The sequence below is a fragment of the Puccinia triticina genome, chromosome 13A (genome assembly GCF_026914185.1).
Source record: "Puccinia triticina chromosome 13A, complete sequence".
Lineage (NCBI taxonomy): Eukaryota > Fungi > Basidiomycota > Pucciniomycetes > Pucciniales > Pucciniaceae > Puccinia > Puccinia triticina.
In genome coordinates this window covers 4860537-4875969 of record NC_070570.1, presented here as the reverse complement: position 1 = coordinate 4875969, position 15433 = coordinate 4860537, and the positions used below count along the sequence as shown (strand labels likewise).

General features: G+C 44.8%; 3 protein-coding genes across 3 annotated transcripts; 1 reads left to right on the top strand and 2 right to left on the bottom strand.

Annotated features, from left to right (window-relative positions):
* Positions 1 to 2395: 2395 nt before the first annotated feature.
* On the bottom strand, positions 2396 to 3303 carry PtA15_13A454 (uncharacterized protein; the record flags this gene model as incomplete). The annotated part of the gene is made up of 3 exons (XM_053162653.1): positions 2396 to 2897; positions 2981 to 3229; positions 3287 to 3303. The coding sequence occupies 3 exons, from the start codon at positions 3301 to 3303 to the stop codon at positions 2396 to 2398; spliced, it is 768 nt and encodes a 255-aa protein (XP_053026608.1).
* A 251-nt stretch (positions 3304 to 3554) lies between these two features.
* On the top strand, positions 3555 to 6208 carry PtA15_13A453 (uncharacterized protein; the record flags this gene model as incomplete). Its single annotated transcript, XM_053162652.1, has 2 exons — positions 3555 to 4054; positions 6100 to 6208. The coding sequence occupies 2 exons, from the start codon at positions 3555 to 3557 to the stop codon at positions 6206 to 6208; spliced, it is 609 nt and encodes a 202-aa protein (XP_053026607.1).
* Positions 6209 to 11677: 5469 nt separating this feature from the next.
* PtA15_13A452 (uncharacterized protein) lies at positions 11678 to 12397 on the bottom strand (the record flags this gene model as incomplete). The annotated part of the gene is made up of 3 exons (XM_053162651.1): positions 11678 to 11836; positions 11950 to 12111; positions 12176 to 12397. The coding sequence occupies 3 exons, from the start codon at positions 12395 to 12397 to the stop codon at positions 11678 to 11680; spliced, it is 543 nt and encodes a 180-aa protein (XP_053026606.1).
* Positions 12398 to 15433: the final 3036 nt, after the last annotated feature.

Sequence of the window (15433 nt, the reverse complement as noted above, 5' to 3'; positions counted from 1 at the left end):
ACTAAATACAGGCAGAAAGTGGGGTGAGAAATGAAAGATGATGTCATACTGATGCAAGGAGTGCATAAACAAAGCGGGGAAATATCAAATACAGAAGAAATGGGGTTGGTCCCCTGCATAAGCAGTGGAGATAAGAGGGATAGAAAAGAGTATGTGTTTGGCTGGGTCTGAGTATGTGTATACCTGGGAAAGGTGACTTGAGGGTTGTGACAGGTTGATGACTGGGGCTGGCCGTGTCCATGAGGGTCCAAGAGGGTGTAACTTCCAATCCAGCGGGGTTCCAGTGACACTTCCAGTGGTGACTAAGGGTAAAATTGGCCGTAGAATCCATTTCTGAGGTCCATTTGGTGGTATCTTGAGGCCAAGGGTGAGTAAATATATGTATGAGAAAAAACTTTTGATTTTTCACTTTTCCGTCTACCACAACGGAAGTGCTGGGGGCCATTGCGGTGGTCCCCCGAGGCGCGACGGGGGTATTAGCGGCTTTGGCAGGAGCCTGACAGCTCTGTTTATGAAACTTAGGGCAGAAAACCCGTCAAAATAAGGGTTTTAGGCCCTAGTACTACAACTGTACTGATATAAACACTGGTAATTTAAGTTACCAAACTTTTTACGTGTCTAATATGGCCACTACAAGGGTTTTAACACTCTGTAACAGAGGAGGAATTAATTATGTAATTATTAATTACAGGGAATTAATTTGGCGTAAAAGTAGGTGGTAGGCGCTTAAACTGATTGGCTGCTTGACAGAGGTGGTGGTCTTACGGCAACTACTTATAAGGATAAAGCTTCAAATATGCTAATAAGGGATTTTTGATGATTTAAAGGGTTTAATCCAGTGGATTTTACGTGCTGGGGATGGTTTATAAGGAAAAGTGGCTACAAATGTAGCAAGAGAGAATATTCACGGCAAACTTACAGTTTATGGGCGGTGAATGGTCTGGGGGATCTTTTCCTGAGGGCCAAATAGGCCTCTATTTATAGAGGGGACTTCAGTGGGTGTAAACACTAAGTCCTTTTCTCCCTATGGGAGTATCCTGAGGTGTAGCTGTGAACAGAGCTTGGCTGTGGGCAAACTATTTGTATTATAATAGACTAATTTCCCTGACTCTGTCACATGACATATTTATAACCAATTGTCATGTGAAAGAGCTTCAGTAGAAGTCTACATAATACTTTCAAGGGGTATTTTTACACGAGTAATATTACTCATGAATGTACAACAGTTTATTTTTATGTACATTGTTTGTTTTACTAAATTTTTGTATGTAATACTATTTTTGGGCGCTTTCTGGGGCCAATTCTTATTTATACAATTAGTACATGAAGGAATAGGAATAAGGGGGTACTTTGAGTGGGTGACCCCCCTTAATTTATGATGAGGAATCTGATTCTGCAATAATAATTCACTAATTATTATTATTTACTAAGTTATTGCAGTCTTTTGGATACTTGATGTATCTCTAAGGCTGACAGAGCCAATGACGCGCTGGCAATCGTCTGTAGAGATGGGCGCACGAAACCCGTTGCGGGTATCCGCTATCCGCTGGAGGCCCTTGGGTACCCGCCAGCGGATGCGGATGTCTGAGATTCCGGCAGAATCCAGCGGGTATCCGCTCTCCCTAGGGTGTGGGAGCTGCGGCGGTCGGCAGCCATAAAGCCGTTCTATGTTGCTGTCAATCGGGGGGAGTTGCTCCCGGTCAACAGCAACATAAAGTAGTCGACCGGGATGAGTCCTTCCCGGTCGACAGGCATATGTATTGAGCAGTCAACCGGGAGAAATCCCTCCCGGTTGACAACTAGACATACCAGTCAACCGGGAGGAATACCTCTTGGTTGATGACTATACACACCAGTCAACCGGGAGGAATACCTCCCAGTCAACAGGTATGTCTAGTTGTCAACTGGGATGAGTCCTTCCCAGTCAACAGGCATATGTATCAAGCAGTCCACCAGGAGAAATCCCTCCCGGTTGACAACTAGACATACCAGTCGCCCGGGAGGAATTCCTCCCGGTCGACGACTATACACACCAGTCAACCGGGAGGAATCCCTCCCAGTTGACAGTCATATATTGAGCAGTCGACCGGGAGGCGTCCCTCCCGGTCAACAGCCATATGGAATAGTCGGCAGGGAGAAGTGCCTCCCGGTTGACTGACACATGCAGCAGTCAACCGGTAAGCACGTTTTGAGGGGCGGGTATCCGAAGATACCCGCGCGGGTATCCGCCCAGGCACGCGGGTACCCGCTGTCGGATGCGGATGCCAGGAAATGGCTAAAATTGGCCGCGGGTATCCGAACACGCGCGGGTATCCGAACACGCGCGGGTACCCGGATGCGAAGCGCCCATCTCTAATCGTCTGGTGTATGGGGGACGGGTCAAGTCGGTTAGACGTCAGTGAGCAAGTCTAGCAATAATATGAGAATACAAAGGGGCGCGTACCTTTTTCTTCCTCTCTGGGGGTTCGTCCGTGCTGATGTGGAGCTCGTATTCTACACGCACGCCGGCCTGGGAGATTTCCGTGAGACACGCGAGCAGGGTCTGTGTGTTTGCAATTGTCGCAAACTGCATTCTGGGGGCTGGATCGCATTCGGTCTTGATGAGCTGCCATACTAGTTCATCGGATTCATGGCAACATCGGAGCTCTGCAGCGTGTACTGGCCAGAATTCTCGGACACGTTTGATGACCTTTTGACGAAAAGTGTCCCATGTGCATGCCGCAACCTGGCCCTCGATTCGGAAGGTGGGCCGTGGTGGGATTCTGCGCATGCCACCTGGGCCGGATTCGCTGACGTGGGTCCAGGCAGACACTTCACGGTCTCGGCGGGGCCCGCGGGTCTGGTCGGTCGCGCGAGGGGTTGATAACCAGATCGAGTAGGTGACAGGGAAAGACACCCTTATGAACCCAGTTTGCCATTGGGCTCCAGTATTCGGGGGGCCTGGTTTGCTCGTGGTTGGCTCGGGTGATAGTGTGCGTACTGCACCGGAACAGGAGACCAATCGGAGTCACTGTCGTGGTGCGAGAGCTTCTCGTCGGGCTCGGCATCTCGGTTGCGTTTGGCAGGCGGATGGGGCTGTAGGGGACGCGAATGTGGGTGACCCCTCAGTTGACTGCCTACTCCTCTTGCTGCAAGCGGCTGGCCCAGTAGCACGAGGCGGGGGCGGATCCGGACTGGACATGTGCGTCGAGGAGCTCGCTGGACTGATAACGGGGGCGCCTGTGTGAGCCTTTGAGCACAGGGGACTAACGGTACCGAGGGAAACCTGACGGAAGGTCATACTTACCTGAATCCGGGTAACATCTGCTGATTCGTAGGCGTGATGCTGGGTGCTTATCGGGTCAAACCCGATTTAATGTTCAGCTTAACTTGGAGAGGCTCTCCTCTGCGGGTGACAGTCCCCCGCGGCAATGCGGGGTCCCGAACCAGGCCCCCGTCCACGCGGCGGCGCGGGCAGCTTTTATCCCCGGGGAGAGGCGGGGCTCGCGGGCTTTGTTAAGCTCCCCGGGGGACAGCACTGAAGATTATTGGCAAGTCCTTCTACCGGAACCACTATGGATTCACGGACCAAGCTGGCCTCTGATGTGGTCATCCCCGACTCGCAAGATCTCCCTGAAACTTTTGAAACCGGCGCCACAGGTTACGGAACAGACCCCATAGCCGCATGCGACTCCGTCTCCTCCACGATCCACCTCACTTACTCCGTCTGGGTCCGAAAGCAATGGCTTGACAAATCCCAGATTGAGTTAGAGCAAAACACTTACGTGCGCGTTGAAGACGACGGAATACCACCGTTAGCAGCCTCCTCGAACTGGTCCATCCAGGCTTTCAAGAAGGCTGCGATCAAAGCCCTTGAGGATACCCAGATCTTCAATATATGCCGCATCATGTCTACCGCGGAACAGGCCGGCGAGCTCGAGTGGCAGTGCTACATACTAGGCTACACTGTGTTTGAAAACATGGCCACATTTCTTGCGACGGACACCCCTTCAATCCAGCAATTTCTAACTGCGGCCGCTTTTACCTTGAAACGGGCAATGGTCAAGATCAAAATGCAAAAGCAATTAGGCAATATTTTGAGACTAATCAGACTATAGCAGCTCCTTTTGGGCATTTCCATACATGAAAGCTATACCAAAATAATCTTTGGAAATGGATGAATATTCTGGTCCCAATATCATGAAATAATCACCATTCCTGGTTGAGATATAGTGGCAGAAACAGAAAGAAAAACCCAATTTGGTGATATTTTGAGACTCATGAGACTGTAGCTGCCACATTTTTGGATTTTCATGGTCAAGAGCTGACCCAAATTACTCTCTCAACATTGCTTGTTACAATGGTATCAATATCATGAAATCATCCACATTTTGGGTTGAGATAAAGTGGCAGAAACACCAAAAAATACCCAATTTGGCAATATTTTTAGACTAATCAGACTATAGCAGCTCCTTTTGGGCATTTCCATACATTAAAGATATACCAAAATAATCTTTGGAAATGAATGAATATTCTGGTACCAATATCATGAAATAATCAACATTACCGGTTGAGATATAGTGGCAGAAACACAAAGAAAACCCCAATTTGGTGATATTTTGAGACCCATGAGACTGTAGCTGCCACATTTTTGATTTTTCATGGGCAATAGCTGATCCAAATTAATCTCTCAAAATATCTTATCATAATGGTATCAATATCATGAAATCATGCCCATTGCGGGTTGAGATACAGTGGCAGAAACACCAAAAAATACCCAATTAGGCAATATTTTGAAACTAATCAGACTTTAGCCGCTCGGTTTTGGGATTTTAATCCATGAAAGCTACACCAAAATACTCTTTGCAAATGGATGAACATTCTGGTACCAATATCATGGAATAATCAACATTCCTGGTTGAGATATAATGGCAGAAACACAAAAAATGAGGCAATAGTTTGTGACTGATTAAATGGGGCTGCTACATTGGGAGATTTTCATTGGCAAAAAGCCTTCCTAAATTAATCTTTCAACTTTTCTCATCATGATGGTACTAATATCATGAATTCATCCCCATTGCTAGTTGAGATATAGTTTCAGAAACACAACAAAACCAACCAATTAGGCAATATTTCACACTGATCAGAATGTAACTGCAACATTTTGGGACTTTCATGGACCAAAAATTTCTCAGATTATTGTTCAGATATTGCTGATCCTCACAGTACCAATATCATGAAATAAATCTTAGCCCTGGTTGAGACACAGTGGCAGAAGCACAAAAAACACTGCCTGATAATTTTAGGGGATAGTTTCAAACCAACCATACTCAATCAATCTCTTTAGATTCAAAAAATGTTGACCCTCAGATTCTGAGATAAAATCAGTTTACCCATTGATTATATTGGGGAAACACCTCCCATTAGTCTTTGATTGAACAACAGAAGCAAAAGACACCTTACTCAAATCTGGTACAAACATTAAATCAATCTCAGGCCTAGTAGAAATTTACAATATTGGATATGATGAGTCATATATACAAGCCATTAAATTTGAACAAAATTGATGTAGCATGATATATTGAGACTGATTGTTTTTTTGTTTTTTTTGAAAGTATATTTCAACACTTCTGCAAGGTTCATGCAACAATAATTCATGCCTCCCCATTCCTCCTCCCCCCTCCCCCTCCCTGCCTAACTTAACAGACTATTTTTTCTCAGGAATAATTCATTTGAGTATGTAAAAATGACCTATTTGATCTGGCAACAAAATGAAGCTTTTGCTATGGTTGAAAAGTGAGAAAGGAGGAAATCAAGAGAAATAGAGATGACAGAAGGGTTATGATGTTGCAGGAAGGAAACAAATTCAAGAGAAATTTTGAAAAAAAAAAAGATCAATATAATTTGATCAATATATGCCTTCCCAAATTCATCCATGCTTGTAGTGTATTGGCGTCCCAGTCCTTCCGCAGGCCAAAGTTGCGGCCCTCGAGTTGGTGAGTAATGGAGCGGGTGCTCCACCATCCTTTCTGGCGTCGCTGATGTGACGCACCTCTTCCCCCACACCCATTGCAGATGACTGAGACGGAGCGGGCCGTCATTATAATGTCCTCCTTGCAGTTCCTTATTGGACGTGGGGGAGCCCGGCCTGGGGCCGCGCCCACCGGCCCCAAGCAAGGCGGAACAGATCCGCCGGTTCAATTACCACGGCAACGAGAGGGTATGTTAACCCTGCCCGCCAAGTGCTCCTCTCTCCGCTTTCTCTCACCTGTCCTTGCGCCTTGCCCCCCTCCCACTATTCAGGAATTCATGCGCTGTGGTAGACGGAAAAGTGGAAAAATAAAAAGTTTTTTCTATGCCACATAATTACTCATACTAAGCCTCAAGATAACATCAAATGGACCCCAAAAATGGATTCTACGGCCAATTTCACCCCTAGTCACAACTGGAAGCACCCCTGGACCCCCTCTAGTGTGGAAGTTACACCTCATGGACACCTATCACACGGCCAGCCCCAGTAACCCAGCTGTCACCTGCTTCAACCCAAGTTTCACAGTAGTAAACTTATAAATATCACAGGATACAAACATAAATCTCCCTGTCAGGCTACACTCATTACATAGTAGCTAAATACACTCATTTATATACATAGTATGACATCATTTACACTGTTTCTGCAGCCTCAGACTTTGTGTATACACTAATTCCCCCTGTATGACAGCTCATGCAGTCTACTGTCACCTCATGCATGCTTTAGAATGTTCTTTTGTATATTCTGACATCATGTATGCACCCCTGGCATATTTAGAATGTTCTGTGGTATATTCTGACACCATTCATGCACCCCTGAGGGGTTATGACATCATTTGTATCTACTCCCACCAGCTAAAATCCCTCACCCTGTTGTCTAGATTAGCTGAAACCCTAACCCACAAGCCCCTTTGGGGCTCCACTTTTGTCTATAAAAGGAGCTCTCTCCACCCCCAGTGGCCTGCTCCCCAGTTCCTCACCCAGAACTCACAAGTCACCCAACACTCATCCACACTCAAATCCTAAACCAGTGTTTTACCACTCCACCTGTAGGAGGGTGGGACTTAGTTAAGTTAGGTAGGAACCCAGCTAGGGTTAGACCGGTTTGTTGCGGATCCTACGCATCAAGCGGAACACATTGGACTTTCATCCCACAATGACAGAGCAAAAGGGCTGCCACACCGCTACAATTCAACAAAAGGGGCATTTTTTGCGCATAAACAGACGATTTATTCCAGGACCCAAGGGAAAGAAACAATAGCCAAACATATCTAGAATGAGGCTGTGGACTAACTCCCAAAAAAATAAGGTGACAAGACTGCATAAACATGTCACTAAGAGGCAGATAAACTCATGGTATTACATGCTTGCTGAAGTCTTGGGAGCATCCAAACTCATCAACCAAGATCAAGAGAGAAAGAGGGTTATGTACCACAATGAATGATCTCCCATCCAATCTGAGACCCTCATAGATGTTGATTGAGACCCAAAAATTTTAGATTTGTGTGGGGAATCTACTTTTTGGGGCTCTTCATCACGCGTCACAAACAAGGAAACTTTTTTGTGCATCAACAGACACTTTATTCCAGAACTCAGAATAAAGAAACCATAACCCAAAATAAAGAAACCATAATCCAAAATAAAGAAACCATAACCCAAAATAAAGAAACCATAACCCAAAATAAACAATGGCACTTTTTTATCCACCAAGAGACAATTGATTCCAGAAACCAAAATAGAGACACCATAACCAAACATACATGTATGTATAAGAATGATGTTGTGAACCAACTAAAAAATTGTTGACTTAACAATTCACTAAAAGGCTGAAAAATTTCAGGTGATGCAATAACTGGCCCTGCAAGAAAAAAAAATCAAGAACTGGAAATAGTAGAGAATTTAATTTCCCATCATATTACATTTGTTTATCATATTTCCATAATCTGATGATTCCTAGGATCAAATAGTATTCTTTTTGGAGATGAGTGGAGAAGACCAAGACAAATATTCAAGAATGAAAATCATGTGGATTGATTTCTTAACCAACTTGGAAGGAATTCCTTTTTAGCTTCCTGCAATATTTTTTGATAATGTTCTGTGGAGTCTTTAATGACCCGGTTCAAAAAGAAATAATGTGCGTGATCCATACTTTCAGAAATAGTCCCGTGATATTTTCTTTTCAGGTTCTCAGCATATTCTTCAATACATGGAAGAACCTTTTCTGCATGTCTATATCTAGCTTTAGGTTCCGATTTCAAAGTCCAATAATCTGGCTTGTTCAAGTAAATGTCATGTAAGAAGTAAGATTTCATATAAGTTGAGATGTTGTTTGTTTCTGCCAAGAATTCAAAAATTGAGGCTGAAGATTTCAATTTATTTTGCAATTCATTTTTTATTTGTTCATTCTGGATTTCAAAGATTTCCTTCCCATTGCCAATGTTTTCATGGAGAAACTGCAGCATAAAATATGCCAAAACTCTTGCTCCCTGTCCAAGTTGTTCCACATGTGACATATCTTCAGACAGAAATAACATGATTAGTTTTTGGTAGGCTTTGTCCAGGCCTTGGATCAATGAATTTTCCTTTTCTATCCTGCCTTTTTGGAGATCTTGCAGTACTTCAACAATATGCCAATGACTGAAATATTTTAAATGCTCTTCAATTTCAGAAAGATTGTGTAAATCAAGATATATGTGAGAGATTGATGTTGCAAGAGAGCGATGTGAAAACATCATCTGCCCCTTTTTGCTCAAAACTGTGCAAGTATTTTGATTTCAAAAAATAATAAAAATGAAGTTCAAATCAGTCAGACTCAGAGGAAATAATTTTGGAATAAGGCCATCATCAATTCCTCATCCTGACTCACCATCTGTGAAAATCCTGAAATCTGAAAATTCACCAATTGCAGGCATTAATTTGCTGCTAGGATATTGATACCATTTATCAATGTCAGAGATGAAAAGATTTCCATGTTGTATTATGTAGTTCATCACCATTGTTGTTGCACATATATCAAGTGTTTCTTTATTCTCAAAGTGTTTATTGAAATGATTTCCTTTGATTATTTTGTACTTGAGCATGTAATCAATCACATGAATTATTATTCTTTTGAGTTCAAAGTCTCTCCTTTTTCCCTCATTCTTTATATCAATTTTAGTGCAACCATCACAAGGAATCCAGACTCCTTTGAAGCTGAGTAACTTCTTCATGTAACCAGCCAAAAAACTCTGGAGTTGATCTAAGGTAATTTTCATATCACGGCGTGACTTTTTTATATGTGGCAGGTTTGTGGGTGTGTAAATTTTCTTGCTTGCAAATTCTTTGTAGATAGCAGCTATCTGGAATGGGCTCAATCTATTGACAGCATTTTCATAAGAGATTTCACCAGATCGCACATCAAAGCAATTGTATCTACCAAAAATGTTTTTTGGTGGAATTGATTCAATGAAATCTAGAAGAAGCTCATAAGTTTCTGATACTTGCTTTTGGCTATGCCATGGAATTCTCTTCACCAAAATAATAGCTTTGGTTTTATTGAAATCAGAATGCCACTTTTTCATGATTTTTTGAATGAAGTCATAGTCATTTTTAATTGACCTCTCTTGATCTTTGAAAGATGGTTAAATTAAAAGTTTAATGTTTGGCATTTTTTTGGGATAGTAACAAAGAGGTCTTGTTAGTTCATTAAATCTCCAACAAGGTGTATTACAAACTTAAAGCTTACCAATTTTGATTTCACTGAATTGTTTAGAAAAGTGCCTGATAGGCTTCAAGCCATCAGCAATTCTCTTCTCTTCTTCAGTGGACTCAAAAAATGAAGGGGTAGTTCTGAAAGGCCTGGATAAACTGCTACTGGTTGCTTCAGAATCCATACTTTCTTGGTTTTCATCATCATCTTTGATTTCATTAAAATCACTGGAAAATGAATCTGTTTTGATATTTTTGCCTTGTTCTAAGGTTCCGGATACTGAATTGCTTCCAGCCATGAGACTTTTATTGCTGCCTATTTTATCAGAACCAATTGTAGTTAATCCAGGAAAATCTGGAATAGTTATCAGATGTGTAAAGCAACATCAGTTTTTGTGTAGAGGAACAGCAGAAGATTACAGAAAATTACCTTCCAATTCCATGCATTGGATTAATTTGCAAAGGGAAAATATCCACAATCCTTTATTTTGAAGGACTGAAAGGATCTTCATGGTATAATGAGGTTAGAAAATGAAGCAGTAGTTGAGCTAATACAGGCCAGAGAGTTATGTGTGTTATTTACTATTTATTTTTTATTTTTTATTTTTTTTACTTTGGAATAGACAGGAAGGGAGCAGAAATATTGGGCTAATGCCACAAAAGGAGGCTAAATTTGCTTCAGATGATATTCAGAATCAAGGAAGAATTTGCAGAGTTGAACTGGAAAGGAGATGAGAATGGAATGAAAGATCAGGAAGGAAACATGTGAGGAAGTTAAAGGTTTAGTTATACACAAACAATGAGTTGAAACAATAAAATGAAACAAAACAAAGTCACATCCATGAGGAAGCCTCATTGGAGGGGGTCTGGGCCAGGAAGTATCAATACTTGTTTTTTTTTTCTGAAATGATGAGGGTCTGCATGATGTTGTTTGTAGCAACTGTGGTGCCAGCCATGTATTTTGAATGAAACATCCACATCAAATAAAGGTGAAACAACAAGATGAGCCAAATGTATGTAAAGGCTGTCAGAAGTGAATCAGGGACAGGCAGGACTAAATATTATTGATTTCTTTAATCCTTGATGTACAAAGGTGGTTGTGCTGGGGTGAGGGCTATTTCGAAAGGGAAGTCCACATACCATTTCCTCAATCCCCACATTGAAGGCTGGAAGTAGACTTTGCACTTTGCATGAAGTCTTCCAGTGGTGATACTCCACTGTTTGACATAAGGCATATCCCTTTGAGTCTATGAAATTCCTCAGCCCATCACAAAATACAGCTTTTGCTGCTAGTTTTGGGGGGTATTGGAGAAGCAGTAATGGACCTTGGTGAGGGAAGTACATACATATAATTCACCTTCATGATAAAGCTTGGTGCCATGTATGCAAGAATGAAACTCCTCACCCCGTCACAAAATACAGCTTTTACTACTAGTTTTGGAGGATTTTGGGGAAGCAGTATTAGGCCTTAGTGAGAAAAGTGCACAAAAGGGGATTCACTTTTATGATCAAGGTTGGTACAATGCATGCAACCAAATCACATAGGCTATGCAGTATCAGATAGGGTCTGGACTGATGGTTGCCAATGCTGTAAAAATGATACAATGTAACCTCTGCACAAATTGACTGATCCTAAAACCTGGTCCGAGTAGTTGTTGGTTGGACATGTTCAGCAATTTTGGGTTCTGGGCTGCATATCTGACAAACTCAGTTTGATGATGGCTTGGGACAACCTGCTCCGAGCAGGGGTTTCAAAGTTGGCAAACATGGAAACACATCACAGCACACACGTCACACTAATACACATATATATGTGTACTTCGTCATCAGTAGAAATGAATCTAAATGAATAATGAAATGGTAGGAGGGTGGGGGAAGGGCGGAACACGCATAGGCTCGACGAAACGGTACTACTTCGAGAGTAAGACTAGAAAAGACGCCCAAAAAAAGAAGCGGTACTTCAAGAATATATATAAGAATACTATGAGGGTGAGGGGGTGAGGACGGCAGAGCGACGATGGGTGATGAGAGTGTGTGGAGGCAAGTGGAAGAAAAGGAAGTGAGAATCATTAAATAAGGGGACGGGGGCATCAGTAGTCGTCGTCCTCGAGCTCGTCGGAAAGGTCAGGGTCATCATGATCTATCGTGATACAATCCGCGAGGGACGTCGTCATCGAGATCCTCGTCCTCGAGCTCAGCGTCGTCATCCTGCTCGAGGTCGATGTCGTCCTCGTTGTCGAAGAAGTCCTGGACGCGGCGGGCGGCACGTTGGGCGCCGGCGGTGGTGGCCCGCTTCTTGGCCGTCTTGGACGAGCTGCTCCATTCCTCGAGCTTGTCACATTCGTAGCCCGTCGGGGTCTCGAAGGTGTATCGGTCCACAGCCCAATCACGGACGATCTCGCTCACTCGGAAAAACTGTATCCGCACAAACACCGCATCAGAGTTGGACTGGGAAGGGTAAAAAACCAACGAGACTGACTTTGCGGGTGGCATATTTCTTGAACAGGTTGGCGTGTTCGTTGCCGCCTTCGTAGCTGGCCTGGATGACAAAGTTGGGGTCCAAGCCCATGCCGAGGTTCTTGCACCCGGAGCGGAGGATGTAGTCGAGCATGAACTGGGCAGTTGGCAGGATTTCGGCCTGGTCGTAGCCGGAGTAGTGGCGCAGATTGGCGTCCCAGGGTACCCGGCCGAGCAGTTTCATGGCAAGCCAGATCGACTGGCTAGGACCCGGTAATCAAAAACCGAGATCTCCATCAAGTACCGCGTGAAAACTCATGGTTAGCAGCCACTTTCGGTGGTCTGGAGCAACCATGTATGTACGCAAAACAAATCTTGGCAATATCGTAGTTGATGGCCTTCAACACTGGGGCGGTCCCATTGGAGCATCTCGAGCAGCAAGTCTCGGCCTTCCATTCTACGTACCTACCGCAACGTAGGCCCCTCAAGGGCCTTGGTTGTGGTGGTATCGTGGGGGCCTCTCTTTGCTTGAATGCTGGAGAGGGGTTCCCACTCTTTTCTCACTCTTCTTTTTTACAGGTTCAGGGAGACGCGGTGAGTTTGCTACCGCGCTCCCCTAGGCCGGCCTGAACCCCTTTGGGGGGGTTCCAAGCCGGCCGTGTGTGGGTCAGGGGGCTTTCAAGTCTCTCGAGCTTCCGACGACTCTCCAGATCCTACTCTGTGTCTCGGTGGCTCGAGAGGGGTGAAAAACCCCCCGGAGCAGAAGAAAAAGGAGCACGCTCTTGGGGGATCGGTGCTAGACCCATCAACTCTGGCGATGACCAGAAGCCTGAGCCTTGCTCGATACCCCAAACCTTACGGTCTTTGACTGAGTTGTGTGCTTTAACTTCCATTCTCCCACTTCTCCTGTAGGTCTGACAACAGTGTGAGGGTGTCTTTGATCTGGGTTGGCGTGTACTGTCTTATGTACAATTTGTAGCAATCTGATTTCCAACGCCCGAGTGATTGTATCTCTTTGACGTTGATTCCCATCGCCATCCGTAAAGACGCTCCTCCGACTCTGAAGGAGTGCCCTGAGAGTTTATGATATCCTCCTCTCTCCCAGATTCTTGTGAGGATCGAGATTACCGCTGATCTGGTTAAATGACGGCGTGTCCCTTCGACGTTGTAGCCAAAAAGCGAGGTCTCTCCGTTGCGTGCCTCATCTAAACGTCGTTTGACCGCTAGTACTGGGCATAGTGCGTTCGGCAGGCTTGGCAGTTTGATCAATTGAGTCTCTCCTGGTTTGCATGTCTTCGCGCTACGGAGTGTTAGGATGGTTTGCTCTGGGTCCTCCCTTGATACATCCGAGGTGAGTAGTTTTAAGGATTTCTTTAACGTTCCTTCTCCTTTGTCGTACGTGAGTTCGGCTAAGCGTGCCATGCCCCAGAAAGCTACAAGTGCTAGGTCTAAAACTGCTTGTTCCTCCGCTGTGCCGCAAATCAATTCTTCCGCTAAGAAGACCATCTGGTGTAAGTGGATCGCCTCTTTCCGTGGTTTGTTTGGTGTGACGGCGTCCGCCTTTGCTGATGACTTCAGGAAGACTTCAATTCTTCCCTCCCATGTGTTGGGGTACGGTTTCTTGTGGTATAGGTGCCAAGCTTTCAAACCCGAGAGGTATTTCACTAGTGTGGTAGACGCTACATCCTGACTCTCTGGTTTATCCGCGTCTCGTCCAGCCCAACAACAGAACGTCTCGATGTCGTCTTCCGTGAGGGGGAGCTCGAAACCGTGCGGGTATTTTTGGGCAAGACATTTCTTGAGTTTCTTCACTGCCGCATTGTACCCTTTCAGTGTATTCCAAGCGTACCCCTTAAGGTAGTGCAACTCCTGTTCGGAAGGCGTGAGTTTTGTAGTCCCGTTTGAGGTGAAATCAGAGATTTTCTCTACCTCCATGGCTAGTGGTAGGTTTACGGGTGCGGTGGTAATGGGTCGGTGGGAGGGTTCTTTGAAAACTCCTCCCCCTCAACTTCGGCGACATAAATTGCGTCCTGCCTACAAGTTCTGACACCTGCTTCATTTCTGAGTCTTATCTAAAACAAATGTTTACACGCTACACGTATCGACACAATTGGTCTCAGTTGGGTTATTAATACTGCCAGAAGAAAGAGTCTAAATCTAACGGCAACATCAAAAGAACTCGGTCCCGTGCCTCTAGACCCGAGCTGTCTCCTCTTGAGAGGTTGTCTGCTTTGTTTTGGGCTGAAACTACTCTTTTGCCGATGATGTCGACCTGTAGATCTACTAGGAGTTTTTGTATGGCCTTCCATTCTTCGTTCACATGCGGATCGTTTGATCTTCTGTTTCGGATAGCAGCCTCTGTTGTGGTATTGTCTGTCCATACTATGAATGTTTTCCCTTCTCGGACACCCAGTTTCTGGAGCATGCATAGTCCGACTCGAATCGCGACGGTCTCCACCCAAGCAATATTTCTCTTTGGCTTTGTCGTGCCTTCCCAGCCCTCCGCCAACCGCAATCGGGTCCAATGGCGGCCGATCAGTACACCAATGCCATAACTTGTTGACGCATCTCCCACCCATCCGATTTCAGTTGGTTCTGGGTTGGGGATCATTCTGGTCTCCTTAAAAGAGCAGAGTGTGAGTATCCAGTGTTCCAGGTCTAACTGTACTGTGGTTGTAACCGGGCGTTTGGCTTTCTTGTTCCTCCAGCTCTTTAACCACGCGTATAGCCCGCAGAGGTAACATCGCAGCTGGGGTAAAAGGTAAGAGACGTGGTTGAGTCTGCCCACCAGGACTTCGACTTCGTTGTAAGAGAATTTCTTCTTCGGGGTTTGAAATTCGCGAATCTGAGTTATTCTGTTCTAAGAGGTTGTCATTGACCCATCTGAAAACGGTGACTAGGTCAAATTCCTTCATCATCAAATTTTTCCATGCATCTGCCGGGCGGCTGAAAGAGCCGCAGCCGGCAACACCACCAAAGGTTATCCTTGTGTCGAGATATAGATTGTCCTCGAAGTCTTGTACCAATAAATATGGCCATTGGTCTTGGGCTGTGGGAATCTGGCGGTACGCCTTTTCCCAGTCGAACAGAGCTAGTAGGCATGGCGCTGTTTGTCCCCTGAAAAAACTGGCAACGTGGTTAAAATCGTCCCAGGTTGTGGGAAAATTATCGGCGTCGATGAAAGAGTTTACGGACGGGACAATTGGATCGTTTCTTGGAAAAGATAGATCGTTAATTGGTCTTAAGGACCCATCACCGTTGATGACCGCTCCCAGGGGGT